General features: G+C 46.3%; 1 protein-coding gene across 2 annotated transcripts in view; it reads right to left on the bottom strand.

Annotated features, from left to right (window-relative positions):
- Positions 1-4,472: 4,472 nt before the first annotated feature.
- The window catches only part of LOC133850841 (protein O-mannosyl-transferase TMTC2), a 28,756-nt gene continuing 14,272 nt past the window's right edge, over positions 4,473-18,956 (bottom strand). The window contains exons 2-10 of one of the 2 annotated variants that reach the window (XM_062287076.1): positions 12,237-12,323; positions 10,192-10,747; positions 8,819-9,992; positions 8,628-8,742; positions 6,004-6,089; positions 5,549-5,937; positions 5,395-5,479; positions 5,179-5,336; positions 4,473-5,108 (exon numbers count right to left, since the gene is read on the bottom strand). In XM_062287076.1, coding sequence (XP_062143060.1) covers positions 4,935-5,108; positions 5,179-5,336; positions 5,395-5,479; positions 5,549-5,937; positions 6,004-6,089; positions 8,628-8,742; positions 8,819-9,992; positions 10,192-10,747; positions 12,237-12,323 — 2,824 coding nt within the window. In that variant the 3' untranslated portion in view covers positions 4,473-4,934. Of the gene's footprint in view, positions 5,109-5,178; positions 5,337-5,394; positions 5,480-5,548; positions 5,938-6,003; positions 6,090-8,627; positions 8,743-8,818; positions 9,993-10,191; positions 10,748-12,236; positions 12,324-18,956 lie in introns of those variants that run through there. The other variant, XM_062287077.1, reaches the window with a different exon arrangement.

Raw genomic sequence — 18,956 nt, 5'->3', positions numbered from 1 at the left:
AAAACACAGACATTGACACTTGACACAAAACAGCCAGCAAACCAGCAGCGGCATGTGGCATGAGTAGAGGTGGGCGGGAGGGGGAGTGTGAGCATGCTATGCGGCAACCAGCAGCCGACAACAGGCAACCGGCAAAGCTGCGTATGGCGCATTACTAATACGCAGTGTGTGACAACCACAAGAGACAATTTGGCAGCTGCCAAAGGGTTGACTGTATGTATGAGTGTGTGAATGTGTGTGTGTGGCGATTGCGACTACGAAAGGCAAGGGCAACGAGCATGGACGTGGCATTCGGAATGAGATTGGAGAATGGGCGACGGCATAGGCGGCAAACCGGCAACCGGAAAGACTGCTGCCGCTGCAGTTAAAACATTTTGCAGCATCAGTTGGCAGAGTCCTGCCTGGCAAGTGTACGCACACACACACACACATACTGAAAACACACATTCGCATTCACACATTGAATCCACAGGCATTGTGGCTGTCTCGAAAAACCAAAAATCGAGAGCATCGAGAAGCGGGGAGGGAAAAGGGGGAGGCGAAGGCGGGCTGTAGTCGATGCCAGCCGCCGCCACTCGTTGCTCGTTGCTCGAGTGGCCGCAGGGCAATTGGATATAATTTCTAATTACACGCTTGGACGGACTTTTTACTGTCAGCTTAGTTTACTGATGTCTCTATATTTTGCCTCGCCAGAGTATATGAGTGTGTGTGTGTGTGTGTGGGAATGCTTGTGTGTTTGTGTGTGTGTGTTTTGTGTGTAATTTGGAGCATGTAGTATAAGTGTAATTTGGCATTTTGATTTTTAATTGTTCGGCCACACAACCCGCTGGCATAGAAAAATAATTTCCACAACTTGCATCCTTTAATTAAACCAGGCAGCCAGACAGCAGAGTCGGTAAAGACACGCAGCAATGGCAGATATAAACATGCATAGGCTAGAGTGACAGACAGACAGACAGACTGACAGACAAATAGTTGGGCGATTTGTAATTGTCGAAATTACAAAACTACACATGAAATTTGCATATTATTAAGCTCGATTGTTGTTGCTGTTACTTCTGTTGATGCTGCTTCTGTTGCTGTCAGTAGCCCGAAGAGCCAAGAGAAATATATCAAGTGACAGTCGTGTCTTCGTCTGTCTGATGTTGTATGTGTGGTGTGTGTGCAGCATGCTTTGTCCTACTCCTGGTGTCCTGTGTCCTTCTACGCCATAAATTGCTGCTGCAATTGCAATTGTCGCTGCTCTGTCGCTGCACTTTGCGAAGCTCGGCGATGTCAACACTTGAACACGCGCCAGCGACAGTCGAAAGGCAAAAAGCGCCCCGAAAATTATGCAACAGATTCTCTGAAATTTGGTGCACGATGAGGAGGAGGAGGAGGAGCAGCAGCCAGTTTATTTTTGCGCAATTACAGAATGGGATGAGCTCAGAAAGAATGCAGCAAGCAAAAAAGACAAAAAATAAAAGAAGAAAAGCATGTTGCAAGCAGAGCGTCGAGCGTCGGTGACAACGCCAGCTTCTGCTGCAGCTTCAACTGTCAACTGTCAAGCGTTTTTTGTTGTCATCGCTGTTGTTGTTGTCGTTGTTGACGTTGTTGTTGCTGCTGTTTCACGCCATTATATTCGCAATATGATTATTATGCGAATGCAAAAGTGTTGACGTTGTCACGTTTGAGCTGCCAGCTTGTCAAGTGCGAACAGCGAAAATGGCATTGGCACAAGTGTTGCAAGTGCGGCAAGAATCTGCTTTACTACCAACTAATTGGCTCATTTTTTGCTCCACTGAAATGTTGTATGTGCTGAAGTCGTTGCTCTCTCCCACTCTCTTATATATATTTATTTATATCAGTAAATATGTACAGCGAGAGTTGGCAAAAAGTAGAGAGCACACAAACAGTCACAGGTCCTGTTACGGTCAGGCAGCGGCAGCATTTGATGGGACCCTCATCAAAAGCGATTTAAGTACGAGTCCGGCAAAAGTTTTTTCCTTCTCTTGCCTCTTGGCAAATGTGCAAATAACAAATGATTTTGGATTTGCCATCACCCACTTGTAAATAAAAGTAGTCTCTGTCCGAATGTGTGTATGTGTGTGTGGGTGTGTGTGTGTGAGCGTGCTTGTGTGTAATTATGTGTGGTATGTACCAGCATGTTTGCCTTTGTTTTTATGCCTGTCATGGCTGTATGTTGTATGCCCTTTGGCCAAATCAAACGTAAGCCACAATTAAAACATAAAACAACTAAGAAACTACTCCGGGGCGTACTCGACTGTGAACTACTCTCTCTTTATATTTTGGGGACAATTCAATTACACATATTACTTTCAACAGTTGATAATAGTTATTGTGTAATTCAATATTGGTTGTTTTTAGCTATAGTATTACAATTTAAATTGGATATTCTCTACCTACTACGATTGTTACTAAATCATGAAACCTTTTTCCTCTTTGGGCAATGCGTATTACTAGAGATTTCTCTATATTCTCTATGAGCCTTTGCATGTTCAACGAGAATGCTCTACACACATCAAACATTTTTTACCAACCTTTAGTTGCTGTTAAAGGCCCGGGGGTCATAATTAGCTCGAATTAGTTGCATCTGAGCCTGCGTTTGGCAGATGGGTCCAGCTCTGAGTTAGGGGCAGTAGGTTATGGGAAGAGGGGGGTGTGCTATGGTTTGTCCAGCTCTCAGCTGCCACTCAGGCGAAGAGCATTTGCAAGAGCAATTCCCGGTTATTGTCTGGTGAGCTAGAGATTTTCAAGTAGTTATCTCAGAGCGCACTCAGACGAAACCACCAAACCCCATCTACGATTGCAGCTGAGTGCCTGAAAAGCGAAGAGCTTGACTCTGACGTTGGCTGTTGGACGTGGAACGTTGACGTTGCCTTGTCATAAATCCGCGCGCTAGCTGCTGAGGCTGTCAGTAATTAGCGCGCTCACTCAGAGAGCGAGAGAATAGTCCTCTCTCTCTCTCTCTATCTCTCTCTCGCTCTTGCGTGGCCCCTGACAAAGCTAACGAGTCACTTGTAAGAAAGCCAACAGCCCGGCAATGGCACAGACTGGGACAGACAGGCGTCTGCAATTAGTGAGCAGCACTCGGTCGGGCACATTTAGTGGCCTGCTGCTGCTGTTGCTGCTGGTGGTGCCACTGCAACAAAGTGGCTCCAGCGAGGCGCCGTCAAAGGAGATGATGAGAAGGCGCAGTACCATGACACCGTTGCAGTCGGCAAACATCGACTAGATGACTAGCTCTTGAGCTGACTCATTGACTGACTGACTGACGGACGGAGTGTTTGTTTCACTGGTTGACTGATGCATTCATATATACGCCACTGAATTGCTCTTGTGCACGTTCAGTGCCTTGAAGCAGCAACTGCTGAAACAAGAACAACAAACATACCGCCATTAGACTTGCCAATCCAAATTGGCTCTGCACGGGAGTAAGAGCGAGGGGCATACCACAGTAGAGGTTGGAGTTTGCATGTCAAAAGTCATCACCTTTATCGTTTTACAGCATCGCCCATTTCTTGGCCAGCCAGCAGCCATTTAGCCTTCCATCCACAGCCATCCAGCAGTTGCATTAGCTGTGGCAATATTATGACTGCAGCCAGACCCCAGAAAAGGAGTCGTAGACACGGAGACAAAGCTAAAACTGAAGCTGAAGCCGAAGCAAGTGCCTGGATCTTGGCCTGCCAGCAGTAGTCCTGGCAGTCAAGTATATTGTAATTCATAATCCTACGATTTAGTTGGCATAAGACACAACGCTTTATTTCTTGTTGTGGTTTGCCTTTGGCTTAAGTGGCGCCTTCGCTAGCTGCTCCACCAGCTGCAGCTGCAGCATCGCCTTCGTCTACATCTTCGTCCTTACTTTGGTCGTCGTTTACGTTTTCGCCTTCATCTTCGACTTGGTCGCCCAGTCGAAAATTTTGACACTGATTGTGTTTGTACTCTGTGGGAGATGGAGAAGGAAAGGGGAGATTTTAAGCCGTTAAGCACTGAAAATATTTCCTCTGCCATGGGTATAGTTTCCAGTGCAAGTGGAGCTTTGGGCAGACTCGGGCAAAGTGGTCACAATTATGGGTTCAATGAGCCACTTGGAGAAAGCATATCAAGCCCAGCCAAGAAGCATTTGCTCTCTCGTTTAACTAAGGAGCTTACCATAGCTCAATTGAACAATAAATGAAGGGGAATAATAAGAGCGTAATGAAAATGCGACAGTTGATTATATTTTCAAATAGGTTTTTGTCTCTTTAATTATATATGTATCTTCTTTTCCCATATAATTTATTCATCTTTACAATCATATTCTGTTCTGTTCGATTCTCGTATTTGCTTAACTAAAATGTACACACAACGCAAAACGATCTCGAGCCGCGTGGCCCGGACAGAAGCCACACCACATTGATAGGCATAGTCCATATACAGTCATACATACATATATATATATCTTCTCTATATATAGTCAATCAATAGTCATATTCCTTAATAGGTTTTCTCGTATTTACAATAATTTACATAATTATTAAGCACATAAGTTTTATCAATACCAGGGTTGCATCCTTCCTGCGATTTCTCCGATTCTCTAAGGATATATTCACTGTACAGCTTTGTCCGATATCTGTTCTGATTTCGGATTCATTTTGACTTAACGTTTAGGTAGTTTAATTATTGTTCTCTCTGTCTCCACACTTCTCCTCACTTTACCTTCGCTTCGCTTTTTTTTTGCTTATAAATTCTTTGCCTTTGACATAGACTTGCATTGGTCGCTGCTTGGATATTTACACGCTTCCTGCTGATGCCTGCTAAATGATATACATATGTATCGAAGTCCTTCGTATAAATTCTTTAGAGTTATCTAAGGGCCATCCGTCCATATCCGGCCACCGTATATAAAAATAACTTTGCTCTGTGGCTAATTAACGATTCCCACATTGTGGCAGCTAAACATTCGTGACCCCCAACTTGGCCAGATTGCCAAGCGTGATGGAATCCCCCGGCTGTAGTTGGAGTGCCGCCTTGTAGCTAGCCGCCGCGTGGCTGGTGCGTCCCAGAAGATGCAGAATGGCGCCCAGATTGGTGTGAGCATGTGCGTCATCGGGTCGCAAATTGACAGCCTAGAAACGCACAGAGGAAGCAGTCAGTTAAATTTGTTCTGATGTTTTACTGTTAAAGCTTTATGCTCACCTTGCGGTACCAAATTTCCGCCTCAACCTTGCGATCGAGCAGCCGCAGTGAAGTTGCCGCCGCTACTACCAAGGCATAGTCCGTGGGCGCCAATTCCGCCGCACGCCGATGATAGACAACAGATTCGTGATGGCGCGATTGCAGCGTCAGGAATTCAGCTGAGGTAAAAGCAAAATGTTGTAGCTAGGAAAACTTGAAAGCATTCAATTGACTCACCATAATGGTGATAGACGCTGGCCTGATCCGGCGCCAGCTGCAACGCACGCTTGAACCACATTTCCGCCTCCGAAGCGCGACTGCTCTGCATAGGAATAGGGTTAAGGGACTGTGAGACATCGCTATTTATTAGATTGCTGCATAGATTACTTACATTTCTGGCCAGCGTGATGCCATAGGAGATATGTGCCGCCACCTGGTTGGGCTGCAGCTCAAGGGCAGCTCGGTGATGTCGCTCCGCTTCGTCCCACTGCTGCAGACGACCGAAGACATCCCCGATCCGCTGATAAAGCACTTCCCGTTGATGCAGCAGTGCAGGTAACGCGGACAACGCCTCCCGATACACGGCCAGCGCCCGTTGCAACTTCCCCTGCTCCACGTAGAGTGCGCCTAGCTGCAGATAGGCCGAGCTTCTCGCCTGATCATGAGCACTACGATCACGCACAGCTGCCCCGTCCAAAGTGGAGCCCACCTGCAGTATTTCGATGGCCTGCTGGCGTCTGCCCAGCGCAATGAATGATATGCCGAGGTTGAGATAGGCGACTGTTTGCGGACAGAATAAAAGTTTATTCTTTGTCTATTGTGGAGCCTGTAGTGTGATTCACTCACCTGCTAGACTAGGGCGAAACTTGATGGCACGCTGAAAGCACTCGACTGCTGCCTTGTAGTCCTGCTGATTCTGGTGCAGAATGCCCCTGCAATAGAGAAAGTGAAAGTGTTGGCATTAATAGACTGCTGCTGAACTTGTCGCGCACTTCAATGTCTGCTTTGGATTTAATTAGAGCGCCCAGAAGATAACAGGCGGAAGGTGAAAGGTGGCGGGCCACTTGTCGGCGCCTAGAAAACTGTCAAGTATGCAACTGAAAATGAAAGCTGCGAACCTGTGTAGAAGGTGAAGAAGTGCGAAAAGACTGGCTGGGATTTATGTAATTAGTTTGGCCAACACAGTAAGTGCAGTTATTGGGCTTTATTAAAGCTTCAATCTGCCACACAACTAGTTGCCTGCACATGCGGCACATTCAAAGGATACACAGACTGTTCCAGCTGTCAGGAACAACAACAGCTCGACCGAGAGACTGACAGACTGACGACTCGTAAAGCAAAGGTAGAAAAAAAATCAAATTATACAGTTCAGTGATTTCTGGTTTCGGTGTTTGGTATTTGGTAGCGAGGAGCGTTTTCTTAGGATGCCATGAATCGTCATCGTCTACTCTCAGATTGAAGGTGTGTGCGTGTGTATCGTGCGTGTGTGTGTGGCAATTCCCCATGTCCTTAGTGGCAGTGGCAAACACCGGTAATACACACAATTTCGACAACTCGTTCACTTTCTTTTCTACTACAGTAGCATCCATCTATCCGTCTGTCTCTGTCTCTCTGGGTAGATGGATGGGTGTGTCCTTTGGCTGGGTCTTGGCTCCGCTTGCCGAGGGTGGTAATCAGTCAAGCAAACGACAAGAGCGAACGAATGCCGAATGCCGGCAGCATTTGCTATTGATGACTTGATCGCAGTAAATAATATATGTGCAAACAGCTGTTTATCCTTTGAGCGCTAGCAGGAAATAGAATCGTCCCGTCGGGAACAAGGATGTTGAGCAACTTTAGTCAAGAGCAGAAGCAGGAGCTGTTGCTGCTGCGGTTGGCCTGACAACATTGATTTTCGATTAGCGCAGGGGCAAACATGTCACGCAGCAGTCCTTTCGTCCTGTTTATCGTTGTTGCTCCTCTGTTGTTGTTGTTCTTCTTCTTGTTGTTGTCGTCTGTCCTGTCTCTTGGTTCTGCACGTTGAAGGGTTTCGGGTCTTCGGTGTTTACCCTGCGGCTAATGCTCGCATTCTTTGTTCAACAGGAGGAGTTGAATATGACAGCAGCCTTAGCAATGTGACCTGATTCTGAACCATTGACTTTGAGTACTTTGACATTAACCAGCAGCTGTGAGCTGTGAGGGGTGCGAGTTGCTTAGCCAAAATGCATGCAATAATCTGGCATGCAACGGGGGTGCGGCAAGGGATAGTAAGGAAAGAGCTAAAGTCGAGTGTCATGCAAAAAATGACGCACTGAATATTCAAAGCGAAAACTTCGCGTATAGTTTTTCACTTTTTTTCCCCCACTACTCTCTCGCAGTTGCAGTTATGGCACTTGTTGTTGTGTGTGGCATAATACGGTATTATTGTTGTTGTTGCTGCAGTTGTCTGCTGCTTTTTCTTTCTGCCGTTATGTTGTCTCGTCGCTTCGAGTCGCGTCGCGTTGCGTTGCGTTTCTGGGAAATATGCGCAATGAGCAAAAATGCAATGCGAACAGACAACAGACAAAACAGCACGTTTACAGACTTTGTCAGACGTTGACAGACAAACGGAACGAAACGGAACGAAGCGGGCAAGCAGGAAGATAGGCGGACAGATCTTTCCCACTCTCTCACTCCATTTCTCTCAGGGCTCTGGGAGTGTGAACGCGAAGGACTTTTGTTGAGCAGCGAAAGCCGGGAAAGCTGAAAAACTACGAGTATGCAATGAAAAAGTAAGCAGCAACGAAATGCGCATAGTTCTGCAGCAACAGCAGCAGCAGCAGAAAGAATTTCCATGCTGCGTAGCCTTCGTCGCTGTCTCCATCTCCATCTCGTCTGCCACTTCTGCTTCTACTTGGTGGAAAACAACAGAATGGGCTTCATTTGACAGCTTGTTCGGCATTGTATTACTCGCTGTCTCTCTGTCTTTCTCTCCTTCTCTCTCTCGCTCTGGGCCTGGCCAGGAGGCTGGGGCGATGCATTATAACGGAACGTAACAGTGCAGCTTGACGGGAGCCTTGAGCATGAAATGGTCGCACTAAATGCGCAGCCAAGCTCCAGCAAAAACAGACAGAGATAATGAAAATGGCTGCCTGAGAAAAACGCTGCCATTTATCTGAGCACTTGAAGCGTGGCAAGCGAGAGAGAAAGCAATGCGATGTGTCTACTATATGTGTGTTGCATGTTCTACATGTCGCATGTTAGCTTGTCATGTGGGACAGCAGCTCATCTAATGCGAGTACTACTTCTATTGCAACTCTCTCTCTTCGTGGAGCATCCAGCGTGGAGCTGAGTGAGTGAAGGGTGCACTCAGATTGGTTGCTTTTCAAACTGGCTGGCAAATGGCAAGTGGTAAATGGTAATGCTAAATGGTAAATGGTGTATGGCTGATAGTCTGATGGGCGCTAAGTGGTCGGTGCTCGGTGCTCGATGCTACGATGCTCGATACTTACAAATTGAAGTGCACATCCGCCATGTTGGGCCTGTATCTGATGGCCTCCTGCAGCACCAGCTTGGCCTCCTCGTAGCGAGCCTGAGAGCTCAGCACGCTGCCCAGATTGCCCAGCGCTGCAAAAAAAAGGTGCAAAATTGAGTGGTTGAGTGAAAGGGAAATGCAAACCTGATCAAGGGCACTAAGACTCACCTTTTGGCGGATTGACAGTAATGGCACTGCGGTAGAGGCTCTCCTCGTCCCGCCAATCGGCGTTGCGTTGCACGGTTCGCAGACTCATCGCTGCCAGCAACACGCTGAACGAGAGCAGAAGGCCACAACGTGTCCTCCTCCCCGAGCCATGAGAACGAGTACAGGCCAACAGTTTAGAGACGCCAAAGCCGACCAGCAAGCAAAAGCCAACACTGGGCAAATACAGCAATCGTTCGGCGACCACGAAGCCCACGTAGAAGAAGAGATTGCTGGCAGGCAGGAAGGGGAGTGTCAGAAAGGCGCAGGACATGAGCAGAATGCAGGCATTGCGAGCGGACCCTGTCATCCCTCCCAGCATGTAGTCTGACGAGCACCTCGCTTGTCCATCGAGTGAGTCACAAGTGGAGCTAGAGCTGGAGCTAGAGCTAGAGCTGCTGCTGCTGCCGCTGCTCTTGTTGCTGGCCGTTGTGCTGTTGCTGCAGCTGCTGCTGCTGCGCGACCCTCGAAACGCCTTGTGCAAGGCCAAACTGACAGCGGAAGACACGAGGTGATGCTGAGGTTGTGGAGCCGAGGGAACAGCTGAGCTGCCAGCTGCTTCCTCTCCATAGACGTAGACGCCATTGCTGTTGTTGTTGTTGCAGTCACTGCACGGCTGCTTGGCAAATGGAAGCGCTTCCTGATGAAAAGATGCCTCATAGGCTTGGTACTTGTTGCTGCTGCTGTTGTTGTTGCTGTTATTGTTGTTGGCAGCCCGCTTGCGCTTGGCGCGAGACTTGCGTCCAACCTTCTGTATGTGATACTGCGGATAACCGCCGTTTGCACCCTCAAAGAGCTCGCTGCCGTAAAGCAAAAGCTTACAGCTGCGCCAGGCAACGCCGAGCAGCACAGAATAGAAGCAGATGGTTTGAGCATTTCGACGATCCCAAAGCGTCGTCACGCGTGGCAAGGCGTCCATGCCCCAGTCGAAGCTGAGCACTTGTGGTTGCAGCAACAGCTTAAAGTTGACCACCGGCAAGTGGAGAAATGTAAGCAGTCGCGTCCACGCGGATGCAGTTCGTGCTATGGGATTGTCGGCGCTGGAGAATGCAGTCTGGGGACCGGGAATTGACACAAGTCGCCAGTAGACGCTGAAGAAAAGAGCACCCATCACAATGCAGAGCGAGCGCAGTCGTTGCTGTAGAGATAGGGCATATATGAGGGAGAATGTTATAAGAGGGCATTGTGAATCGAAATTAAAGTGAATTGACAGACTGCTCCAACTTTGATTAAAATAAATTTATTATTTAACAATTTTGAGTTGAAAATGCCTAATTAACTTTCAGAACTGAGCAAAATAAGTTAAATTTAATGACTTTCGTTGGGCTGAAGCTTACCTTATCCACATGGCCACCAAGACCACGCATTACATCGAAGGCAGCACACACCAGGAGAGCAGTAATTGCAGTCTCCTTGCAGAGCAAGGCAGCCACAGAAAAGAGAAGCGTCGCCAACAGAGCGAGCCATTGTCTAGGATCGCCAGAGTCGCGCCAACGCATGTGACGCAAATAGCTGAGGTACGTGAGCAGATAGCAGACACAAGCGGCAACATCCGCTCGCCCCACCACACCGGCCACAGCCTCCGTGTGAATGGGATGTGCCGCAAACAGAGCTCCAGCGGCAAGCACCGCCCAGAAGGAGGCGAGCAGCGTACGTGCCACACGCACCACCAGCGCCGTGGCGATGCAGTGCAGCAGATTGTTGACTAGATGGAAGCCCCACGGCGCATAGCCGCCGGCCAGTAGATAGTTGAGCCTGAAGCTCAGCACGCACAGCGGTCGCCAGGAGCCATGAGAGCCGCTGTCCGTCAGCGGCGTGCCCCAAAAGTCATTGGCGAAGCTTCTCTGCCAAGACGCCGCCCCCGACACGTCTGCATTGCCCAAAATAGCACGTCTGAAATGAGACAAAAAGCGTTATATGAATTTTCTGCTGTGCGTATCTCTTGTTGAATGAACTCATTAAGGGTGGCAATCAATTAAGAGAATCTATTGACATTTCAGCATATTAAATATGAAAACCACACTCAAGAATAAAATGACAAAAATGCAAAGGGGAAAATTGCATTTGCACAATCAAATCTAGTTTAGAAGCCAAATCATTTAGCATGCAAATTGATTTTGTCGTTCACTTGAAGATTTCTGATTTCGTAAAAATAGAAAATTGTTTCCTTTGCCTGTACTTTTCTCATGCTTGTTTTACAGTCAATAAGTTGAAACTGCCTCGTAATAATTGTGTTCTCAAAGCTAAAAGGAATGATGTTACAGATGAGGCAGCATCATGCTTTCAACTAGAGCAGCTGAAGCAACGGCAACGGCAAACAGAGCCGAGGCCCAGGGGAGTCCATGTGGACACTTTTGCACGCACACCACGAGGGCTTTGTAGGATTTTGGTAAGGTATTCGTGACAGGAACCAGGCGCCAGGCACCAGGAACGGAAACCAGTTCAGTTTGTACGCGCACACATCACGGCCATAGCCGATGACGTTGTCGTTGTCGTTGTAGTTGATGTTGCTCTTGTCGTTGGCTGTTGCTGTTGTTGTTGCTCTGGCGTTTCACATAAACAAATGCCACTCTAATACCTCCATGTCAGCCAGTCAGTCGCAGTCTGCAGTGTAACCATATGCCAGCCCTCCCTTGCAATCCCTTTTTTATACCCTCTACTAAAACGGTAGAAGGGTATTATAACTTTGTGACGGAAGTAAATGTATAGTTAGTAGGAGGCATATCCGTCCCTATAAAGTATATTAATTGTTGATCAGCGTCAACAGCCGAGACGATAGAGCCATGTCCGTTTATCCGTCAGTCTGTGTGAACACGTAGACTTCAGAAACTATAAGAGATAGAGATCTAAAAGAAATACTTTTGTATCAGAAAAATTTGCCCAGTTACTAAAGAGGTTAGTAACTTTGACTACGGTCCGGTATATTTCTCACTCTATGGCATATTTTGAATGTAGTACTATATATTTTTAGCATTTGTGTGGTATATTTTTTGGTACATTTTAAGAATAATGCCGCGCAGTTTTGCTTCTATTCAACATGGGTAGCGGGTATATCACAGTCGAGCACACTCGACTGTAGCTTTCTTACTTGTTTGAAATGGCTTGAAATTCGATTTTAAGTACCGGGGAAATTCCATTGCAATATCGCAGGCATGCCAAAGGCAAACCTCCAGCAAACTCGCCCCCAATCCCAAATATTTTATATATACGCTTCGTACTTCTTTTTTCTTTGTGACAGTTAAGACTCTCACAGGCAAGAGTGGGTGTGTGTATGAGTGTGAGAAAGTGTTCGTGTGTGTGTGTTTGCTCTCGGCGTTTAAATACATAAATATGCCTTAAAGCTTAAACATTGTCGAAAACTTCTCGCTGGGTGCTTGCTTACCTGTCGTCGTAGACGAAGCCCGCATTAAGCGTGTTCAAATATAAAACGAAAGCCATGCCACAGCAGAGCAGGGAGGTGTAGTCCATGCTGTAAGATAAGAAGTAAAACAAATAAAAGAGTTAATACTTTCTCTCTCCCTCTCTCCTGGCAAACTTGACAAATAACTTAATTTAAGATTATTGATTTGAGTTGTGTTTATGTTCGTGTTAATAACTAAAAGCCCTTTATTATTATTTATTCCGTTTCTCACATTAAGTTGTTGGATTTTTGCGGAATTATTTTTGCCATTAATGTTTGCTGTTATTGTTTTGCCTGCGGTCAATTGTAATGGCTTCTGTTGCAGCAGAGACAGAAACAGCGACAGCAACAGCAAGAGCAGCAACATTTGCTGTGGCGGTGTCCCTTCCCTTTCTGCCTTTATGGGCAAATGTGCAGGTAGATTGCATTCATGACTTCCTCTTGGCACAGCAGATGGCAGTTGGTTGGCCCCGTTCATGATGATGTTGCACGCAGTAGCAGCAACTTGCAACTGCCATTACACATAATGAGCGGCAGCCGGGCCAACAGGATGTTGCCATTGCCGTTGCCGTTGCTGTTGCTGACTCCTATGCACATTTGTTGCTGCGGTTGCCAACGTCAACATCATCCAGTCTGCCAACTAGGCATGCAGCCTCTCTTGCTCCCACTCCCACGTTCGTTCGTTGACATTAAAAGTCGCAACAGTTGCAACACAACAGACAATAAAGGCTATCAACAAACGTTGTGCATGTGTGTGTGCATGCACGAACATGTCGCCGGCATGCCCCCAGCTCTTAATGTACCAAATAATGGACACAAGCCGCTTCATGTGCGCTCACCGGCACATTAAGCCGTTCCCCCGTTGAATGGCAAGTCGCCTCAAAGTTCTCTCTGTTTATCTGTCTGTCTTTCAGTTGGTCTATCTGTCGCCCTCTCTCTCTATATATATCTGTCTATCTGCCATGTCCTCTTCCTCTTCCCCTCTTTGCTTTTGTGTTGATGTTGGCAGGATTTTTGTTTCTGCATTTGCGGTTAATTATTTTTGGTCCCGTCCAAGCCCGCAGGCCAATAACAACAACACGACCCTTTCCCAGAGTGTAGACTGCACATAAAAAATCAATGAGATGAGATGAGTCCAGTTGAGTTGAGTTTAGTTCAGTTGAGCCGAGCGGAGCCCAACTATTTGCTATTTATGTGGCATACTTTTGGGCGCACAAATATGTACGATATGTAATAAGCAGTTGGATTAGAAGCTTGCTTTCACCACTCCTCTCTTTTCGTTTTCTGTGCTTGTTGTGGCTCGGTTGCCGGGTTGTTCGGTTGCCTCGTGCCCCTGATGCGTGGTGCTTATGGGAGCTTAGTTAGTGGCCAACAGCAAAGTTCTGTTGGTAAGAGATTTCGCATTATGCACGAGGGCCCCCAAGCGGCTTATGTGCAAATTAGCAGCATTCAATATAACCAACACTCGCAGCAAGCCAAGCCAAGCTCGATGACCGAAGAGAGGAGACATAGGCAAAGAGAAATGAAGAGAATAACACACAAAAATTGCTTTGCTAATGAGCCATAATGATGAGCTTTGCTTTTGCTCTCCTTCTGCTTCTCCTTCTCTGGCATCTGGCTTCTGGCTCTTTCGCTGACAATGAAGAAGCTGCCAAGCGTCCCAAGTGAGTGGACAACAACTTGTTTGCAATGGGCTTTGTGTGCGCCTGATTGATTCGCTTCCAAGCCATTGACTGCGACTGCTTAACATACTCATCACCATCACTATCAGCATCATTATTACCGTGGAGATCATTGTCATTAGCAGAGCAGCAACAGCAAAGCATCCGCTACGCTGTCAATTCATTTAAAAGCCGGTCGCATAGCAATTATCTACAAATAATTGGCCTGCGTCTGCCCATAAAATGAACTTTTCCTCACCAATTCAGAAAGAGAGAGAGAGAAAGAAAGACGGGCACGCGTTCATTGTTTGTCTGGCCATGGTCATACATTTCCTTGATTTTCCCGCACATCATGTGTTACAACTTAACTTTCTTGGCTCACACCATTACACACATACACACACATGGTCAACTTCTGGGCCTATCGAGCCCTCAGCTTGCCAGCTGGCTTTGGCATCTGGCTGCGTCAGCCGTTGGGCATTTTATCGTGCTGGCCATAAATCATGTTTTATTTTTGCAATTAGCGCTGCCACACAATAAATTACGGGCTTTTCATTGTCTCAGCATTGAGCGAGGACACACAACAACAACATCAACAACAACAACGTCTAGGCTCGCAATTTGCTGCTTGGGCAAACTGACTGGGACTGAATGTTGTTACTTGAAAGTTTGTTTGTTTGGCATTTAACTGTTTTAACGTTTATTGTTGATTAAATTGCCGCACTGTTTCTTATTGGGTCACACTTTAAACTGTTGACACAATTTGCCACTCGGCGTATCTAATGGCTGCCACTTGCCACTTGCCAGTTTTCCAGTTGCCACTTGCTAGCTTGCCACTTGCCACTTGTTTTTATTGGCCTGCTAGCCTGCTAGCCTGCCACTTGCCGCTTGCCACCTGCCATCTGCCACCTGCACAACTGTCGTCGTCTGACCCAGTTGCTGGTGGTCGTCGCCTAATGGTTTTCTGTGTGCGCTGTTTGTTGTGCCTTTGACATTTTGCGATGTTTCCGCTTCCGGTGCCGAGGTGTACAACAGTCCACCAGTCATAGTCACAGTCACCGTCACCGACACAGTCGCAATCGCAGTCCACTCCCATGTCCATGTTATTTTTGTTTTTAATGTGACTCATGTCACAAACTTATGCCCGAAGGTCATCGTCTCAATTTGCACTGGATTCGTATTTCACTCAGCCAACAAACCATCATTTCTCTCACTCCTATTACTCCAACGTGTAAAGGGGCTGCATTTCCCCCTTCCATAAGGTGTGCTTACGTGATTGTGTGTGTGTGTGTGTGTGAGTAAGTGCGTGTGTGTCTGTGTGCGCGCTCAGTGACTTTGGGTATTAAAATTCAAAATTAATTGCCTGGCGCGTTCGACGGTGCACAGAACAGCGAACAGCGAATGGCGACAGCGGGATCCAAATACAACGAGAAGGAAAACACGGGGGGAAAAGGCAAAATGAACAGCGAAAAACAAAAAAGAAAATGTATGGAAATTAGAAACTGGCGTCGCACTCGGGAGACTAATAGACGTGAAATTTAAGCGCATTGAATTAATTTCATTGTCCAATACACACACACGGACTTTGAATGAGGGGAATGAAGTCATTTGGGCAGCACAGGAGGAAGGTGGGGAGGGCGGGGAGGACGCCCACGTGTATGCTGACAAAACTATAATTAATAGGCGTTTTTATTTCACTTTGCTTTATTATGCATAACATTAATTATATGCACGGAGCGAAACTTACGTTGCGAAGGGGTTAAATAACCACTCTATAACGTTTTTACTTATGTAGAAAAGCTGCTCCACTGGATGGACAATGGGACTAATTTGACAGCGCAAACTAATCATTTGCTAGTCAAATTGCTGAGGCAGAAAGTCAAATACACATGAATTCGCTGGGGGAAATGCAGCAAGCTATAGCTAAAGCTAAAGCGAAAGCGAAAGTTTATTATTATGCGCCAAACACAATCCAAAAGTGCAGAGAGTACATGTGGGTTGAAAGCCAGCAAACCAAATGGAAAAATGGCAAAAAGAGAACCGGACATCAAAATAATGAACGGAAAGGCAGTCATTTTGTGTGCGAATGTGTGTGTGTGTGCAGTAAAAATGCCGAAAACGTTTTAAAAATGAAACGATTACACCATTGCGGCTTGCAAACGACCAAGTTATGATAATGTTTGGCCAACTAAACTCGTTTAGCTTGCCAAATACGACGAGCCCGGAGCCCCAAAAAAAGTGCACAGCCTGTTCATGAGAGTGGGAGTTGCATGTGTAGTTGTGTGTGAATGTAGTTGGTTGCAAGGTAAGCCTGCTAGCAAGGGTGCAACACATGCAAACATGAGCCAACGACTCCACAATGGCCAATGGCCCATTGGGCGCATTGTAAGCCCGGACTCAACTGGAATCGAGTTCAGACGAGGCAAAGCGAGTCCTCCTCGACTGTGACGCTCAGGTCTGGCTTTGGTGGCCTCTGTCGATGCTGCTGCTGCTGCACTCGTAACAATATTTTCGGGTATTTAAAAACCAAAGAGCGTCCCTCTCCATGCACGTGTGTGTGTATGTGTGTGTGTGTCTTGTGTGTACGAATGTTTATGGCCTCTGCACAGACTTTGGCAGTTTTATGCTAATCACAAAAAGGCAGCAACGCCCCCACATTGCACCACACACATGAGGCATGAGGCATGGGGCATGAGGTGGGGGCAACTCGAACCACTCGAGGTAAACTTTTCATTTTTGGCCCATGCAGAACTTTTCGTTGGTTCGTTCGTTCATTCGTTTTGTGGGGATATTCAGCTCACTTATTTTGCCGATTTTCGGTTGCCTTTTGCGCTCAACTCGTTCAACATTTGCCCAACTATTCGTGCAATTGCTTGCTCCCTTCCCCCCTTTGACGGCTTTCAGTCAGTTATAAAAGTTAACTTCCGCTTTGGTCTTTTCAGACAGTCGCTTCAACTGTTTCCAACATATTTAGCATAAACTGCATTTTCATGTTGTAATACTACATAGAAATGTTTGTATTTAAGTTATGTATGAATGCCCACAGATGGCGACACGCATAAATAATAATTAGGTAATAATTAGCATCTGTCAATTAACAAAGTTCGATATGCCTTTAAGTGGCACACACACACACATATGCAGAGAGAGAACACACACAAATATATCCAAGAGCCCAAATCGCGAATTGAACGAACGCAGCGCAACTTCAACACTTTGCCGCCATAATTTAATTTAAATGCTCGAAACTGTGAACGGTTTAATTATGTATTCACACAGACACTGACACTGGCAACAGCAACGAAATGAGGGGAGGGGGAGGAATGAGGAGAGGGGAGATCCGAGTCGGATTTGCTATGCCAAAATGTTTTGGCGCCCGAAAAATACGAATACCAAAAGAGAAGCTACTACACAAGAGCGCGAAGAGAAGAGGGCAAAGAGTGGAAAGGCGGGGGGAAGAGGCAGGCAGTGAAGCGTCTCGATAATCGTGCACATGGCAGACCGCGGATTAGGCAGCGGGTCGCAACGAAGCTGTTTGGCCTAGTTCTGAGTGAATGTGTGTCTGACTGTGTGTGTGTCTGCGTTAATTGAATGCGCAACTGTCGTGCCATCCCACTTTATCATTACCCAGTCCGCTTTCTCTCTCTCTCTCTCTGTCGTACTCTCTCTGTTTGCTCCCACTTGTGCGTTGTCTGTTTAAGCCTGTTGAACAATTATAACTGGCATGTCCAAATGCCAAGTGCCTGAAATTGAGTCCGGCCTACACGGCGTATGCGTGATGCTCTATATGCTAATTAAAAAGGTATGCATGTGTCAGTGTGTCTGTCTGTCTATGACGGCGACTTTAGTTAAGTGTGTGTGTGTGTGTGTTATTTGCATTACATAATTATAATTACGCATACGCCATGTTGGCGCACATTTGATTCGCCTACGCACAGCAGCAGAGCAGCATTATAGCATTATTTTCTCCCTTACCACCTCTTTTTTTTTGTTTTTGCTTGCATCTTTAACACACATGTACATGGCAAATATTTACGATTGACTCTATCGTTGGGATGTAGCAGCAGAGGAGGGAGTGAAGTTGATTTTTAATAGTTGCCATGCAATATTTAACAATTTGTGGCAAAAGAAAATGCTGCAAAAACACTGCGCAACTGTGGCAAAATATTGACCTGGGAAAAAACAAAAGCCACACTTAAACATCCAAATATCCGTGGGTATGCGATGAGTCTCTGTGTGTACTCATAAATATGAAATAATCAAGCGGGAATAACTTTTCTGCATGTCACGTGTCCATGTAAAGAAAATCCAATTGCTAACCGCAAACATAATTAAAAACTTTGTGCAACCACAATCGATGGCTCCAACAGCGATTGCGATTGCGAATGCGATTCGATCGCTATGTGTTGGAATGCGTTACGAAATGGCAGCTTCCTGGGCGTTACACAACATTTTGGGGCGTGCGGGTCAGGGGCATCGAATTGCAATAAAAATGAGCGCAAATACTTCCATAGAGTCAGGGCCGTCAGCAGGGTTGCAAGTTGTGTGGCAACAACTAGCTGGCTGGCTGGCTGGCTGGCTTGCTGTCAGCCCACTACACGTACGTGAGTATAAATCCAATTAAATCACAAGTTACGCAATGTGATAAGTCACGTTGTTTATTGTTTTAACGTACACACAGCTCGCAGTGAAGTGGTTGTTGCATTCACACCACAATTTATGCATAGAGAGGAGAAAATCCAACGAGAAAAGGTTTAAAATATTGTATGAGAGCGTAGCAACAGGAGATGCGAAATGAAGCACGAAACTAAGCGCACTTTACGCTGTGAATTTGGTCAGCAAAAGTATTTAATGCCACAGCCAACGAACCACGTGAACTACTCGATTTCGTTGTCGAATATACAAATATGGCACACTCGACGCCAATCTCTGTGGAAATTTAATTTGAAATTTTCGACGGATCTCTATTGAGAAATTAGTATTGAAATAGAAAATGAAAACAAAATAAAAAAAAAGGAGACTGGAGCAACTGAAAGTATCC

Source organism: Drosophila sulfurigaster, chromosome 2L (genome assembly GCF_023558435.1).
Source record: "Drosophila sulfurigaster albostrigata strain 15112-1811.04 chromosome 2L, ASM2355843v2, whole genome shotgun sequence".
NCBI lineage: Eukaryota > Metazoa > Arthropoda > Insecta > Diptera > Drosophilidae > Drosophila > Drosophila sulfurigaster.
This window is presented reverse-complemented; position numbering and strand designations above follow the sequence as displayed.